This window comes from Mustela nigripes, chromosome 16, assembly GCF_022355385.1.
Source record: "Mustela nigripes isolate SB6536 chromosome 16, MUSNIG.SB6536, whole genome shotgun sequence".
NCBI classification, from domain to species: Eukaryota; Metazoa; Chordata; class Mammalia; order Carnivora; family Mustelidae; genus Mustela; species Mustela nigripes.
Genome location: NC_081572.1, coordinates 47814787 through 47829638, shown reverse-complemented (window position 1 = coordinate 47829638; position 14852 = coordinate 47814787). Strand labels below are relative to the sequence as shown.

General features: G+C 55.2%; 1 protein-coding gene across 1 annotated transcript in view; it reads left to right on the top strand.

The window, feature by feature from the left end:
- MYO15A (myosin XVA) overlaps positions 1-13952 on the top strand; it is a 50578-nt gene extending 36626 nt beyond the window's left edge. The window contains exons 56-65 of the mRNA XM_059380588.1: positions 1367-1497; positions 2530-2624; positions 2805-2882; positions 3201-3297; positions 4495-4655; positions 5050-5183; positions 6799-6932; positions 7244-7377; positions 8584-8724; positions 11525-13952. Coding sequence (XP_059236571.1) covers positions 1367-1497; positions 2530-2624; positions 2805-2882; positions 3201-3297; positions 4495-4655; positions 5050-5183; positions 6799-6932; positions 7244-7377; positions 8584-8724; positions 11525-11626 — 1207 coding nt within the window. The 3' untranslated portion in view covers positions 11627-13952. The remainder of the gene's footprint in view (positions 1-1366; positions 1498-2529; positions 2625-2804; positions 2883-3200; positions 3298-4494; positions 4656-5049; positions 5184-6798; positions 6933-7243; positions 7378-8583; positions 8725-11524) is intronic.
- The last annotated feature ends 900 nt before the right edge of the window (positions 13953-14852 follow it).

The window sequence follows — 14852 nt, the reverse complement described above, 5'->3', positions numbered from 1 at the left end:
CTCCTAATTCTCTTCCCCTCATCCTCTTCCTCACCCAATGGTTAGAGTACACATGTTTGGAATTGCTTGGTCTGAGGCAAGCTGCTGCTGCTCTCTCAGCCTCATTTTCCTCGTCTGTAAAATGGCATTGATCATGTGATAAATCCAGGATCTTGGTTGCAAGTGACAGAAACCCAGTTCAAGATGGTTTAACCAAAAGAGGATTGGACTGAAAAGCCCAAATATGGCTTCAGGCATGGCTGGATCCAGGTGTCATTGGGAACAGGCTTTCTCTACATTCTAGCCCTGCTGCTCTCCATGTTGTTAGCGTTCTTTAGTAATATCTCCCATCCACTGGCAAGATACCAGTTCTGAGAAGACATTTGCCAGTCTAGTATTCTTAGGGAAAGCCAGATTGACCCAAGTTTTTAGCAAAAATTCCCCAATCTAGTCTTTTTGGCTTCAGTTAGTCCCATGCCCATCCCTGAACCAACCACAATGGCTGGAGGATATGGAGCTTTGACTGGCTAGAACTGGGTCAGATTTTTGTCCCTCAATCAGTCACTGGATCCAAAGGAAGGTTGAACTCTGATTGGCCAGACCAAGATCAACAAACCATCCCTAAACCAATCACTGTGGCCAGGCAGCTACAGTGTTCTAGTTCTAGGCCAGACCTGGCTCCCATGTCTGTCATCAAACCATTGTGAACTGGGGAGGAGTGGGTGCTTTCTTAAAGGAAGCCCAAGTGTTGGCCACAGGCCCCAGCTGGCCCCAGAAATGAAACCTTGCCTGCGGGGCAGTGGGAAGGTGAATGTGTCTTACATGGGACTGGCACAGAGCAAGTGGCCAGCATGGGACGCTCTTGCTATCACCAGATCTACCCTCCTGTCCCCATCTGGTCTACCTCCCCCACTGGCTCTCTACTCCACCCCCAGGACTTTTAGAAGCACTCAGCATATCCTCCTGCCCCTTCCCACCCCCTGGCCCTCCCTGCCATCCCTTGTGCCCAGCCCCAGCAGGTTCTTCTTGCCTTCCTTCAAGGCCCTCCACCCAGGAGCCTCCCCAGAGAGATTATACCCAGAGAATACTTGTGGGTTTTTTTATTTTGGTTTTTTTGTTTGTTTGTTTGTTTGTTTTGTGCATGTCTGGCTTGTCCTGTCAAGGGCCTCATCTCCTTCTTTCCCTGTCTCCCACCTTGTCTTCCCAAGCACAATGTACTTTCTACATGGCTCTGGGGCCCCCGCCCTCTCTCCCTGGCTGGGGAGCACCGTCAGCCAACAAGCTGTCTGAGAGCCAGAGACATCCAGCCCCATCCCTGGAGTCTCCCAGCATGGCCCTCCAGGGCTGCGGCCAGCTGTGATGTGGTCCTGTATGCGTTTCCCCATAGGGACAGCTGCCAGCGAGGCTGGAGGTTACTATACATCGTGGCTGCCTACCACAGCTGCTCCACGGTCCTCCAGCCACACCTCGTTCGCTTCCTCCAGGACGTGAGCCGGACTCCAGGCCTGCCCTTCCAAGGTGAGGGGCCAGTGAGTGGCAACCCTGGGTAGTGAGCACACGGAAGGGATTTCTAGGTGGGCCAAGTGGCAGGAGCAAAGGCCTGGAGGTGGCACTGTGAGGCATGCAGGAAAAGGAAGGGGGTAGCGAGGGCCTGGAGTGCTGGGTAAGGCCCCACTTCTCTCTTGGCCATTGAGAATCCCCAAGAGTCTTGAGTGGGTCTGTGCAGGGGTGAGACCCAGCTGGTGGCAGGGTCTCAGCCTTTCCTCCCTTGGAGACTGGAGGAAAGGGGCTTGTCCTCAGCCTCACCCCTACCCTTGTTTCCAGAGCAACCCCTGGGTTCCCCTTAGGAAAAAGGTCATCAGGGACGCCTGGGTGGCTCAGTTGGTTGAGTGGCTGCCTTTGGCTCAGGTCATGATCCCAGCATCCTGGGATCAAGTCCCACATCAGGTTCCTTGTTCGGCAAGGAGCCTGCTTCTCTCTCTGCCTCTGCCTGCCACTCCATCTGTGCTCGCTTGCTCTCTCTCTGACAAATAAATTAAAAAAGAAAAAAAATATTTAAAAAAAAGTATTAAAAAAAAAGAAAAGAAAAAGGTCATCATAGCAGTCATGAAGGAGATAGCAGACCTCTTTGTCCGCCCTCCGCCGAGTCCTCCTCTTTCATTCGGTTAACATTCCCAAAGAAACAAAGGGTGGCATCTTCTGCACCCAACTCTGGGTGAGGGAGGGGAGTTGGCAAGGGGGTCCCAGCTGACAGGGGAACATACCCCCGGGGCAACAGTGGAGGTGAAGGCTGTTTCCAAGGCCCATAGGTAGCTGGGGGACTGTGGGCTAGACAAAAGGCTTTAACCACATGGGCCATGAGTTCGAATGCAGCTCTTGTCTTTGGGCAAATTCCTGCCCCTCTCCGGACTGTTTCCTCAGCTACCACCACGTTGGGGAGTAGATACCCTGTAGATTTTGGAAAGAAACCAGTAGGCTGGTGCTGGTGGCCGGAAGAGCCTCTTTCTTGCACTGCCTACCCTGGGCAAGGCCTTGACTCTGTCTCTGCAGGGATTGCCAAGGCATGTGAGCAGAATCTTCAGAAAACCTTGCGCTCTGGTGGCCGTGTGGAGCTCCCCAGCAGTATGGAGCTTCGGGCCATGTTGGTGAGTGTCAGGTGGGGTCAGGAGGAACAGGGGGGAAACAGGAGCCCAGCTCAGAGACGCTGTGGGCACTCAGCCCTCGCCAGTCCAGAGCCCCTTGGCTTGGGCACTTTCGTGGCCGGGGACAATGGCTGGCCCACATCCCAGTACACGGCCTCTCTCGTCTCCTCCTCTCTATTCCAGGCGGGCCGCAGTTCCAAGAGGCAGCTCTTTCTTCTCCCTGGAGGCCTTGAACGCCACCTCAAAATCAAAACATGCTCCGTACGTGAGGGAATGTTTCTGGCAGGCAGGGGCAGGAGGGTGGTGGTGGTGGGGTGCCCTAGGGTGCTGAGTCCCGCAGGGCAGGACTTACATCTCAAGGAAGCAGACTAAGTCTCCAAGAGGTAAAGGGTCATACTGCCAAGAAAGAATTTGAATTCCAGAAGCTGTGCTTCTTCCTGCATGAGGCCGTTTCTCAGAGGATCCTTCACGGCCCTGCAGAGGGCCTGAGGAACTCTGTGCTTGGCCTTGCAGGGCCTGGGCCACCGGGAGGACAGGGGTCAGCTCAGCTGGTCTGGCTTCACCCTTCCCTCCCTCCAGGTGGCCCTGGATGTGGTGGAGGAGATCTGTGCCGAGATGGCTCTGACCCGCCCGGAGGCCTTCAGCGAGTACGTCATCTTTGTCGTCACCAACCGAGGTGAGGGGCCAGGGGGACTGGGGACGCTGGGCCCAGCCCTTAAGTCCCAGGTCAGATGCCACTTCTTCTGGGTAGTCCGGGCTGCAATGCCTAAGAACTCTTCTGTGCGCCGAGCACCCCAGCTCTGGATGTTGGTTTTGCCTACCAGACTGGAAGTTCATGGAGGACAGTGGCCTGCTTGGCGGGAGCCCATGGGCCCTGCCTTCAAGGAGCTCACATCCTGGGACGTTTCCTTGAGTGGACCCTGGCTTCTGGAGCCCGCCACACATGCATTGCTTCCTGTCTCTCAGGCAGTAGCAGCGGTCTCCCCCAGCCCTTCTCACACGGCCCTAAGCCCCTTCTGTCTGCTGCCCACTCTGGACTGTGGTCTTACCTCCCGCCACCCTGGGCTTGGTGCCAGCCTCCTGCCCCTAACACTTGTGGCTGCCGGGTGGGTTCTGAACTGTGTGTCCTCGGCCCTGTCCGCCTGAGTCCAGCTAACACAGGGGGCAGGGGATGGTGGTAACAAAATTGTCCTCATAACAGAAATGTATGGACCAGATACGGTGTTCCAGGCACAGTTCAAAGCATTTTAATTATAAAAACTCCTGGAGGGGGTCCATTGTTCAGTGGAGGTTAAGGGGTTTCCTGAAGGTCACACCATGGAGATTTGAACCTGGGCACTCTAGCCTCAAGAGTCTGGACTTTATCATCACGCCATACCTCCTCTTTGGTAAAATGTTACTGAAGACCTGGGATGGGCAGCAGAAAAGTCCATGTGAGAAGGAAGAGCTTAACGCTCCCTCAAAGACTCAGAGCTCCCCCCCACATTGCCAGGCCCCCATCTTCCCCACCCCCCACCCATTCCAGGAGCCATTCCAGGCAAGGGGGTCTCCCCTGAAGGAGTTCTGTAGGAAGGCATTCATGGGTCTCAAGCCCTGGGGCCTGTGGTACTTCTCCGAGTCCCCAGCCTCCTCCGGAAAGGGGCTGGGGTTCCTTGAGGCATGACCCGAGGCACTTTCCGAGACCTAGGTGGGCTATAGCTTGGAAGCTTGGATTGGAATTATTCCCACCTCTGCTGATCAGCATTCCACAGGCACGGGGCACTGTGTTCCATACACATGCTCCCCTTCAGGGAGGACCCCATGTCCTGGAGCAGGGAGGGGCCCTGCCCGGGCTCTGCATGTCTGCTCTGCAGCTGCCCCCATCTCTCCACAGGCCAGCACGTGTGTCCACTCAGCCGCAGTGCGTACATCCTAGATGTGGCTTCAGAGATGGAGCCGGTGGATGGGGGCTACATGCTGTGGTTCCGGCGTGTGCTCTGGGATCAGCCCCTCAAGTTTGAGAATGAGCTCTTTGTGACCATGCACTACAACCAGGTCAGCACATGGGCTCTGGAATCTTCTACGCTTGCCTATGTGAAGTTGGACTCCACAGCCTTGGCACCTGAGACCTTCCCGGCTATAGTGACTCTGGTGCAGACTCTGTTTTCAGAAACCCCGGCCAGTTCCCAAATGCCGCAATGCGGATGTCCAGGACACTCTTCTCCCGCCACTGTGGGGACTCCCATGTGGGCTTCCGGGCTATGGCCCCCCCCACTCACCTTCTTGTACGTCTCATCATTCCCCAGAGCCCAGAAGGGTAGCCGGTCCCCCCCAGCCCAGAAGCAAGCGGGACTGGAATTATTGCAATCACATGTGTTCACGTGTTCCTCTGAGGAACAGGTGAGTGCAGGGTGACCTACAGCCCCTCATTGGAATTCTCAACCTGCAGGTCCTGCCCGACTACCAGAAGGGCCTCTTCAGCAGCGTGCCAGCCGGCCAGCCCAGCGAGCAACAGCTGCAGCAGGTGTCCAAGCTGGCCTTGCTACAGCACCGGGCCAAGGGCCACTCCCACCTGCCCAGCGTGTAAGCACCTGCCACCTGTCAGCCCCCCACCTCACCACCACCAAGCTGGCCCTCCCAGGTCCCTGCGCTCTGCTCCTGCACCACTGTCTGCCAAGCTGGCTGGGAAGTGGAGAGCGGTTCTGGCCCTGGGGCAGAAACATTCACTGCAGTACTGCAACCCCAACCCCAACCCCCCATGATAGGAGATCCCTTAAATAAATCCTGGGTGTCAGGCAGCCTTTAAACTGAGTTCCCCAAGGAGGCGATACATTGGTCATCCTAAGACTTTCGGCCTCAGAACATTTTTACTCTCTTAAACATAGGACCCCAAGGAGCTTTTGTTTATGTGGGTCATACTTACTGTACTGGAAACTGAAATTGAGAACCGCCTTAAAATATGTATGGTTTGAAAAATAAGGATAATGTATTACACATTAATATAAATAACCATATAATAATTGTAGTTCTAAAAACATGTGAGAAGCATTTGTAACTCAAGCAGTAGAAATTAACGTTACGTGCTAATGCAAACAACTTCTAAAAACCAACTGTGCTTCCCCAAAAAGATCTAGTGAGGAGAGTAGCACTGGTTTACATTTTGCACATCTCCTTACCAACTGGCGTAATGGAACACAGCTGGGTTCTCAGGTGTGCTTCTGTGGGTGGGTGAACTGGGACCTCACAGGTCATGGGGTCTCCGGCAAGTTCCACTTGTAAAAGAACCCAAGGGGGAAAAGTCCAACTAACATCTTAGCTCTTCAGATATTATCAGGGAAATGGCTTTGACCTCCTAGGCCCTCAGCCACACCCTGAGAAGCCGTGGTATGAATAATAATAAGATAACATAGGTATGCTCTATGTATTTCCAGGAACTCATAATAAGGTAAGATCTCCGAATATAAGGCTCTTTTTATGTTCTAATTTTAAGAAAAAAGGAAGGATGGACAGCTATAATCCCAATATTGGGCGAAAATAAATCACTGAGTTTTACTTTTTGGAAGGTACTTAACATCTCAGCTAATCTTTATTTTCCCCCTTACAAACAAGGAAACTAAGGCCCACAGAGGTTACAGGGCTTACCGAAGCTTACCCAGCTAATAGGTGGGAGAACCAGGATCCAAACAGAAGGGACAGAAGTGTAGGGTCTGTTGGCGCAACGGGTTCAGCCTGGAGCCCCACACTTCTCTGCTCCATGCTCTGACCCACTGCTGGTGGTCGCTTTGCTCCCTGCCCCCATATTTCCCCCACCCTAGTGCATCTCACCCTCATGGCCTGGGCTTCCCCTTGGGGAGCGGGGCTACAAAGGACTAACCCACCTTGGGTTCAAGTCTCAGCCCCACAGTTCACTCAGTCACCGTGTCACCCGGGGCCAGTCAGGGAACTTCTCAGAGCCTCCATCCCTGCTTCCTCATGCAGGGACCCTACTGGTAGCGGCCACGGTCATGGAGTGCCTGCCGTGGACCGGGGCACCGAGTGAGCCCATTGGACAGGCAGCACTGAGCCGTCTAGGGAAGTGCAAAGATCATATCCCTTTGGCCTAACACCTGCCTGGCAGCGAGGATGGCGGAGACTGCATGCAGGGCGTGAGGAGCCTATGATGCCGGGTGCTCAGGACCATCCTTCCTTCCACACACAGGCGAGAGATTCAGGACTACATCCCAGCCCAGCTCTACCGCTCCCTGGCCGGCTCTGCCTGGCTCGGCCTGCTGGGCCAGCACCGACAGCAGACACAGGCGCTCAGCCCCCACCAGGCCCGGGCCCAGTTTCTGGGTAAAAGTCTGCAGCTGGGGTGGATAAGTGAAGGGCACCCCACTACGGAAGGGGTTCTAGAGGCAGGGGAGGGAGGCACCTTTTTCTTTGCACAAAGGCATTTTCAGTGTTAGCAGAGCTGAGCAGCTGCCTGGAGAAAACACCTTTCCAAGAAGTTCACCAAGACACCACTGAGGCTCTGGGTGGCTGTGGGCAGATGCAGGGGGGGCTGGAGAGGAGGAGGAGCCTTGGGGTGAGGACACAGATGCTGGACACAGCGGAGGGAGGACACAGGCAGCAGGCTGACCGACCACCCCCTCTCCCCTCCCTAGGTCTCATCAGCGCCCTACCCATGTTCGGCTCCTCCTTCTTCTTCATCCAGAGCTGCAGCAATGCCACGGTGCCAGCCCCCTGCATCCTCGCTGTCAACCAGAATGGCCTCAACTTCCTCAGCACTGAGACCCACGTGAGTGGCCTGAGCCTGGCACCTACCCCCTGTCCTCCGAGCGTACTCCCTGGGGTGGGGGACACTGAGCTGGGCAGCGGTGGAAGCCAGCCCCAACACACCGCAGGCCCGCTCTGAGCCTCACATGCCCATCCGGAACATGGGTATGATAGCAGAACCCAGCCCTCGGGCTGTCCTGAATGTTAGCATGGTGGGCGCTCACATCTAGCACATGGGTCTGCTCCGCCTGCCTGAGCAGCCACAGACTCTGATTTCTCGAGGGTCTGGAGGCCCCAAGCCAGAGAGCAAGGACCTGGTGGGGTTCGTTTCCCCTGAGGCCTCTCTCCTTGGCCTGTATAGATGGCCGCCGGCTCCCTGGGTCCTCACATGGACTTTCCTCAGAGTGCACATCCTTGGTGTCTTCCTCACATTCAAGTTCCCTCTTCTCCTAAGGACTCGGGATGGATTTGAACTACGCCCACCCACCCCGATGGTCTCATTTCAACTTAGTTCCCTCTTTCAAGGCCTTGTCTCCAAATATAGTCGCAGTCTGAGGGACGGGGCTTTAGGACTTTATTGGAGGTGATCTAGGAGATGCTGGAATGAGGAAGTGAGACCAGGAAGGGACAGGCTCACGCACCTTGGGAACACACCTTCTGGAAGGTTGTGTGAGCAGCCAGTGGGAACTGGCGCTCAGTGGGGAGGGGGAGGGGGCGGGGCTTGAGACAGTCTGGGACACACCCCTGGCAGGATGTTCTGGGGGTGAGGGAGCTGGGGTGTCTAGGCACCTTGTCACCCCCTGTCACTAATCATGGCATTAACTCCCATTGCCCTGGCTTTCTATGCATGGGCACAGGGTTTGCTTCTGGGGGCGGAAAGAAAGCTCCAGGCAGAGAGGGGCCGACTTAAGAGGCAGCTTGGGTGGGAAGGTCAGGGCACCGCTGGTTTCTACCGCACTCTGGGATCCCAAGCATTCAGAACAGAGCCCAGCACCATGGAGATGGGTGCGTCCTATTTGTAGAATCAGTTTCACAGGGGAGGAAACCGAAGTCCAGAGAGGTAAAGTGACTTGCTTCATGTCACACAGCAAGTTGCTGGGGAACTGGCACTCCTGCTCCGGGGGTTGCGGGGGGGGTCCTGCCTCCTGCTGATCTGATCTGCAGGGGAGAGGTAAGGGTGGGTGAGACTGTCCCACCCACTGGCCTGTCTCCTCCCCTCTCCCTCCAGGAGCTGATGGTGAAGTTCCCCCTGAAAGAGATCCAGTCAACTCGAACCCAGAGACCCACAGCCAGCTCCAGCTACCCATATGTGGAGATCGTGCTGGGGGATGTGGCCACCCAGCGCACCATGCAGCTGCAGCTAGAGCAGGTGGGCCCAACCCTGGCCCCAGGCCTCAGCCTCCAACCCAGCCCCTCCCTCATTAGTTATACCCACCAGGACCTCTGCCAGGCCTGCCTCCATGGTAGGTCAGGTCCTGGCCATACCCGCCCCAGGATCATCCAGCCAGGTGCTGGGGACAGAGCTGACCCAGCTAACCCAACTGAGCACAGAACTGTGGGTCATTAGGGTAGTCTGGCAATTAAGCATCTTAGTGGTGGGCTCATGGGAAAGGGCCAGGTTATTTGTAGAAGATTGAAGAGTTTGATGGGGAACTTGGGAGACACAGCTGTCCTAGGGGAGGTCTTAAAAGCCCTTAAATGTCAAGATAAGACTCTGGGGCATTCCGAGGGCACTAGGGAGCCACAGAAGGTTGGTGAGAGGGCAGGGACACAGGAAGTCTGAGGAAGCTCACCTGGACTGAGGCTTGGAAGATGGATGATGAGGTCTGGGGTTGAGGGTGGAAAGGGTGTGTTCCCATGTGACAGAGGGAAACTGAGGTCCTCCTGTCCTGTACCTTCCCATATCTGGAGCAACTTTGGCTGCTTCTTAAAAGGCATGGCTGATCTCTAGACTCTTTTCAAAGTCTCACATCCCTGGGGAGAGAAGATTGAGGCCCAGGGAAGGTCTGGGACCTGAGCTAGGACATGCATGTCTGCACCTGCCAGCCTTCCACACCCCCTCAAGATCTGGGCCCATGACCAGCCTCCACACCCGGGCCTCCCTTGGAGGGACTGACCTCCCAGTGCAAGACGGAGGGACTCCCGTCGCCCTGGCCCTGCCTCTGAGGGACACAACAGAGCCCTCCATGTACCCCTTGCAGAGCCTGCAACTCAGGACCAAGCCCCCTGGTCTGCTTCCCACCACACTCCAGTCCCGCTCCTGCCAAGCTCACCCCCAGTCTTGGCCTTCCTTTCTGGCCTGGCCTGCTTCCCAGAACCTTCCTTTCTGAGCTCACACCACAGCAAACTTACCTTCCATATCTTCCTGGGCTCCTTTTCTGCTGCCCCCTCTTCTGGAGGATGTCTAAGTATGGCTGAGTCTGAACCCCTCGCCCCTTCTGGCCCTGAGGCCTCCATCAGTGCTGTGACAGCCCCCATATTTCTGGCTCCTGCCCTCACCCCTCATCTCCCTGGATACCAACAGTACTTACCTCAGAACCCTCACAGGCACTCGGGTCCTAACCCAGGGGCCCTTTCCATCCCTCTTGCCTCCTCTCTCTATCTTTCTGGCCTCTGCTCTCACCCCCCTCCCCTCTGCACACAGCCCTGGCCTCTTCCAGCACCCTGATGCCAAGCTTGCCCTTGCCTCTCTGCCCCAAACCCTTTGCACTCACTGTCCCGTCTACCTGCAGTGCTCTTCCCTGGTTCATTCCTTCTCTCTATTTGGGTGGCAGCACAAGCATCACCTCTTTCCAGAAGCTTTCCCTGACTCTCCTCCCGGATGTATTACTGTCTTCACCTGGGCAGACCTCCCTATGGCATGTAGATCTGTCACTTGTTTAAATATTGTCTGTCTCCCCAACCAGAACACCAGCCCCCAGAGGCCTGAGCTGTGTCTATTTTGTCCACATTGGGTCCATAGCACAGCCCCTGGCATGTAGTGGATGCTCACTAAGTGGTTGGTACCGTGGATAGTTGGATGGGGCCTTTTTGGCTTTTCCACTTCCTTGCAGACCTCCAACCCTTTTATGCTGCTGCCTCTGCCTCTGGCATGTTTGACTGAGGGGTGGGGCGCGTTCATTCAGCACATAACCACGGAACGTCTCTATGTAGCAGGCTCTGCACTGGCTGTAGGGATCCCCTCAGCCCTTACCCCCACCGAGCCCGGAGTCAAAGAATCTTTCCAGCAGACCCCATGATCAGTGCTAAGGACGATGTAGCTGAGCTATCTGGGATGTAATTAGCGAGGGCTTCCAAGAGGAGGTGATACTGAGTATGGTGGCAGTGCAGCCAATAGACCTAGGTCCCTGCCTCGCCCACCTCTGACAGGCTGCTTGAGGAAATCTCAAGGCACCCCCACTTCTTACTGAGCTTCAGTTTCCACATCTGTCAAGTGGGGCCACGGCTCCATGGAGGCCTCGCATGTGGCACGTGGGTGGGAGGGCTGGCTAGGGCATCGGCTGGCATGGTGTGGACCAGAAGGGGTATGGTGCAGGAAGCTTTGAGAATGGTGCCTGGCACACCATCCCGTTCAGTCAGCATCCTTTCTCTACCTCTGTCAGAGCAGCTCCCGTGGCCCCTTGGAGATCCCTGTGGGGCTACCACCACTGCCTGCGGTCTGAGAACCATGCTCAGGTGGATTTTCCACACTTTCTGCCGCCTCTCCTCCCCACCCCATCTGGGAGCCCTGAGGCTGGCCCATGGCTTATTCTCGGCCCTGGGTGCCAGGTGGTAACCATGGCAACACATCACTAGACGCTGACCATTCATCTACTACACTAATATTTTTTCCTTGCAAAGAGTTTACATGTAACAAAACGTCACAGAATTCACGTGCCCATCCGGAACATGGAATTCTCCCTGCAGCCCTGTGAGGCAGGCCCTGGGAAACTGAGACCCTAGTGATGAGGCCGCTGAGACTCTGAGAGGTGAAGTCACCAGCCCTAGGTCATACGCGTCAGGTGCAGCAAAGCTGGAAGATGCACTAGGTCTTCTGCTTACTGACTCCTTTCAGCCTAGAGGTGGGGACAAGGGTGGGACCTGCCAGTACTCTCCCAACCACACCTCACCCCAAGGTGAGAGCTGGGGAAGTGTTGCTGGGTGCGGGACTCTCACCATCTCTCCTGCAGGGTCTGGAGCTGTGTCGGGTGGTGGCTGTGCACGTGGAGAACCTGCTCAGTGCCCGGGAGAAGCGGCTCACGCTGCCCCCCAGTGAGATTACGCTGCTTTGATCCAGCCCCCAGCCCTCCTGCTGCCCTTTACCAGAAGGCTTGCTGTGTGGCCCCAGGGGACTTACTGGGCCTCTGTGGGCCAGTGACCCCTGGAAGGGGCCAGACCCTTGATGCGGAGACCAAGATTGGGTAGGACAAATGACCTAAGTCCCTGGGAACACAAGAAGACAGATCCACAACTGGGATGGAATTGCAGTGTGCAAACTTGGGTCAGATAACAGGAAGAACTTCCAAAGGCTGGCCCATGGGGACTGGAGTCACATACCCCATATGGGCCTGGCCCCGACTCACACCCATGGCAGAGAAGCCCCACACCAATGGCCTAGTCAAACTGGACTGTGAATTTGGTTTACCGCAGGTCTGACTTTTTTTTAAAGATTTTATTTATTTGACAGACAGAGATCACAAGTAGGCAGAGAGCCAGGCAGAGAGAGAGGAAGGGAAGCAGGTTCCCTGCTCAGCAGAGAGTCCGATGAGGGGCTCGATCCCAGGACCCTGGGATCATGACCTGAGCCAAGCGCAGAGGCTTAACCCACTAAGCCACTCAGGTGCACCAGGTCTGATGTTCAAGTCTGCCCCAGCCCCACATCTCAGCCCCTCACGTGTCCTCCTTGAGTGTTCCATGCACTGCTGGTCAGCTGGGATTTGGGACCCTTGGTCATGTCTATGCACATAAAAGATGTGCCTGGCAGCCATTCCTCCCCCCTCCCCCCCGCCATGCAGTTGCTGAGTAGCTGGAAAAGCGGTGTAAGGGAGGAGGCAGGAACTGGAGGCCCAGCTGGGCCCCTGACTCACTGCCCGTGATTACAGCTTCTAGCAGAGACCTGTCCCTACTTCTCCCTGCAGACCCCTGTCCCCCAACTCCACACTCATTAGGTGGCCTCGACCCCAGGGCCCCATTGCTGAATGGCTTACACAAGGTTTGAGGGGTATAGTGGTGGGAGAGAGAAGTTTCACATCAGAGTCTGGGGAGGAAGAAGTCTGGGAAAGGCTTCCTTAGGGAAGGGAACATTGGTGTTGGGTTTTGAAGGATGGGTAGATGTTTGCTAGGAATAGATGGAAGGAAAGTGAATGAACGTTCCAAATAGAGAAAACAGTGTTCGTTCCCTACTGTTATCCCCCCAGAGCCTAGGACAATGCCTATCACAGAGTGGGCACTTAAGTGTTTGTTACACGGATAAAAGAATAAATAAATGTTGATGGAAAATGTTGGTGTTTTGGGGAACTTGGGGAGGACAGAAGCACTAGGCTTGCGAGAAGAAGGCTGGATAGCTATGTGAGGGCTGGAGCCATGGTGCCCCGAGGACCAATGTATTTACTCATTTGGTACCTATTAAGCACCTGCTGTGTACTTGGCAAATGCCAAGCCCTGGGACTTGCTCACAGTGAAATGGCTATAAACCATGACAAGGTCTGTGAGTGGGACTTAGGCAGGTGAGGAGGGGAGGGAACAGCATGTGGACATTACTCATGGAAGACTTGAGACCGAAGAGGCCAGCGTGGGTGGATGGAGCCAGGCTTGCAGGCTACGCTAAGGATTTAGGATTTCATCCGAAGAGTGATGAGGAGCCTTCAAGGTTTTTCAGTGGGAGAGGGGGTAATCTGCTCAGATCAGACTTTGAAGTGGTCATTTGGACCACAGAGCAGAGAGAACGTAGGGGCCAGGGAGACCAAAGTGGGGGCTGCTGTTGTGTCAGCCAGGGAACTCTGTGCTGTGGACACTGGTGGTGGTGACAGGTGGGGAGAAATTGGCATCTCAAGGAGATCAGTCAGGCTGTCCTGAGACAGAGAAGGTCAAGGAAGAGCCCTTCATACGCCATGGGGCTGTCCTACTTGTAGCACTGTCGGGCTGGCTTTCCCCAAAGCCAGTCCAGCACATGTAGCTGACTTGGGAGGTGAGGGAAGTGGAAAGGGGCCAGAAAGAGTGCGTTATCCATCAGGCTACCCCTGCTGCAATTACTCTGCCCAGGTGAGAGGTGAGGCCTTCTGGGTTTCAGAATCCAGGTGGGCCATGTGAACATGGCCCCTTGGAAGTGGCTCCTTGAGGTTGAGCAGCCCGGCTAATGCGCATGGAACCGAGAGGAGCCTTCTAGCCACCCCTGGCTGGGGTGCAGATCTGAGCTGGAAAGGTGACTGAAGGCTAAGTTTTGGGGGTAGTTTGCTATACATAGCATTGGATAACACCAGAGCTTTGGGGATTTCAGGACCTACCAATTCAAGCCCTTGTAAAAGGAGGTCACAATCCTACAAGGCAGAGAGGAGAGTCAGGGGTGACAGGAGAGTCAGACCCTGCTGTGTCCCTCAGGCACTGTAGGGGTATGACACTGGGTCCTTCTACCTAGACCAGGCCCTAGAAAGGAACTCCAGGTAAGTGTGGGGAGATCCAGAGCAGAAGGGACCAAGCCTTAGGGTCCCCGGTTGAGCGTGTGGTGAGAACCATACAGTAGATAGGTCTAGGTGGCCCGGGAACCCGACAGTCAACTGGTACAGGCTTGAGGTCCCAGATGGGTATGGCAGGAGGCATCATATTTGGGCACCGAAAAGTAACCAGAAGGACTTCACTGCATCCCCTGTGTGGGACAAGTGGCTAGACTTTGCAAGTTCCGGTGTCCACATACTCTCCTTGCTGGCTCCCCCTGCCTGGGGGTGCCACCTGCTGCCCAGAACCCACAAGCCTATTAAGAGAATCTTCGCTGTGGAGCCAGAGAGGACTGTGTTCAAATTCCACATTTCCTGTTTAGCTGTGTGGCCTTTTGTCTCTTGCCCACTCTGAGCCTCTGCTTCCTTCTTTGTAAATGGGAAGTACTGACAGAGGTGTTAGAGCAAATATTTCCTAAGGGGTATTATTATGTCCAACACAGGATACAAACACATGTCTGGGGTGGGGGTGGGGAAGACATATTTTCCTTTAAAAAGCTAAATCTTACCAAGTTTTTACTTTACACCAGGCATTTTACATACACTAATGCACTTAACCCTCAAGTACCCCAGTGAGGTGGGTACTATTATCACTGTTTCATAGATGGGAAAACTGAGGCCCACAGAGATGAAGCAGGTAACCACTAAGTGGCCTAGGCAAGATTCGAACACAGGCAGTCTGGTTCCAGAGTCGGTGGCTGTCTCTCACTGAGGCTCAGAGAAGGGAGGGCCCTGGCTCCAGAAGAATCAGAAAAGAGCACGTGGAAGCTTACAATGAGGGGTCTGGGATGGGAGGGGTCGTTGAGAC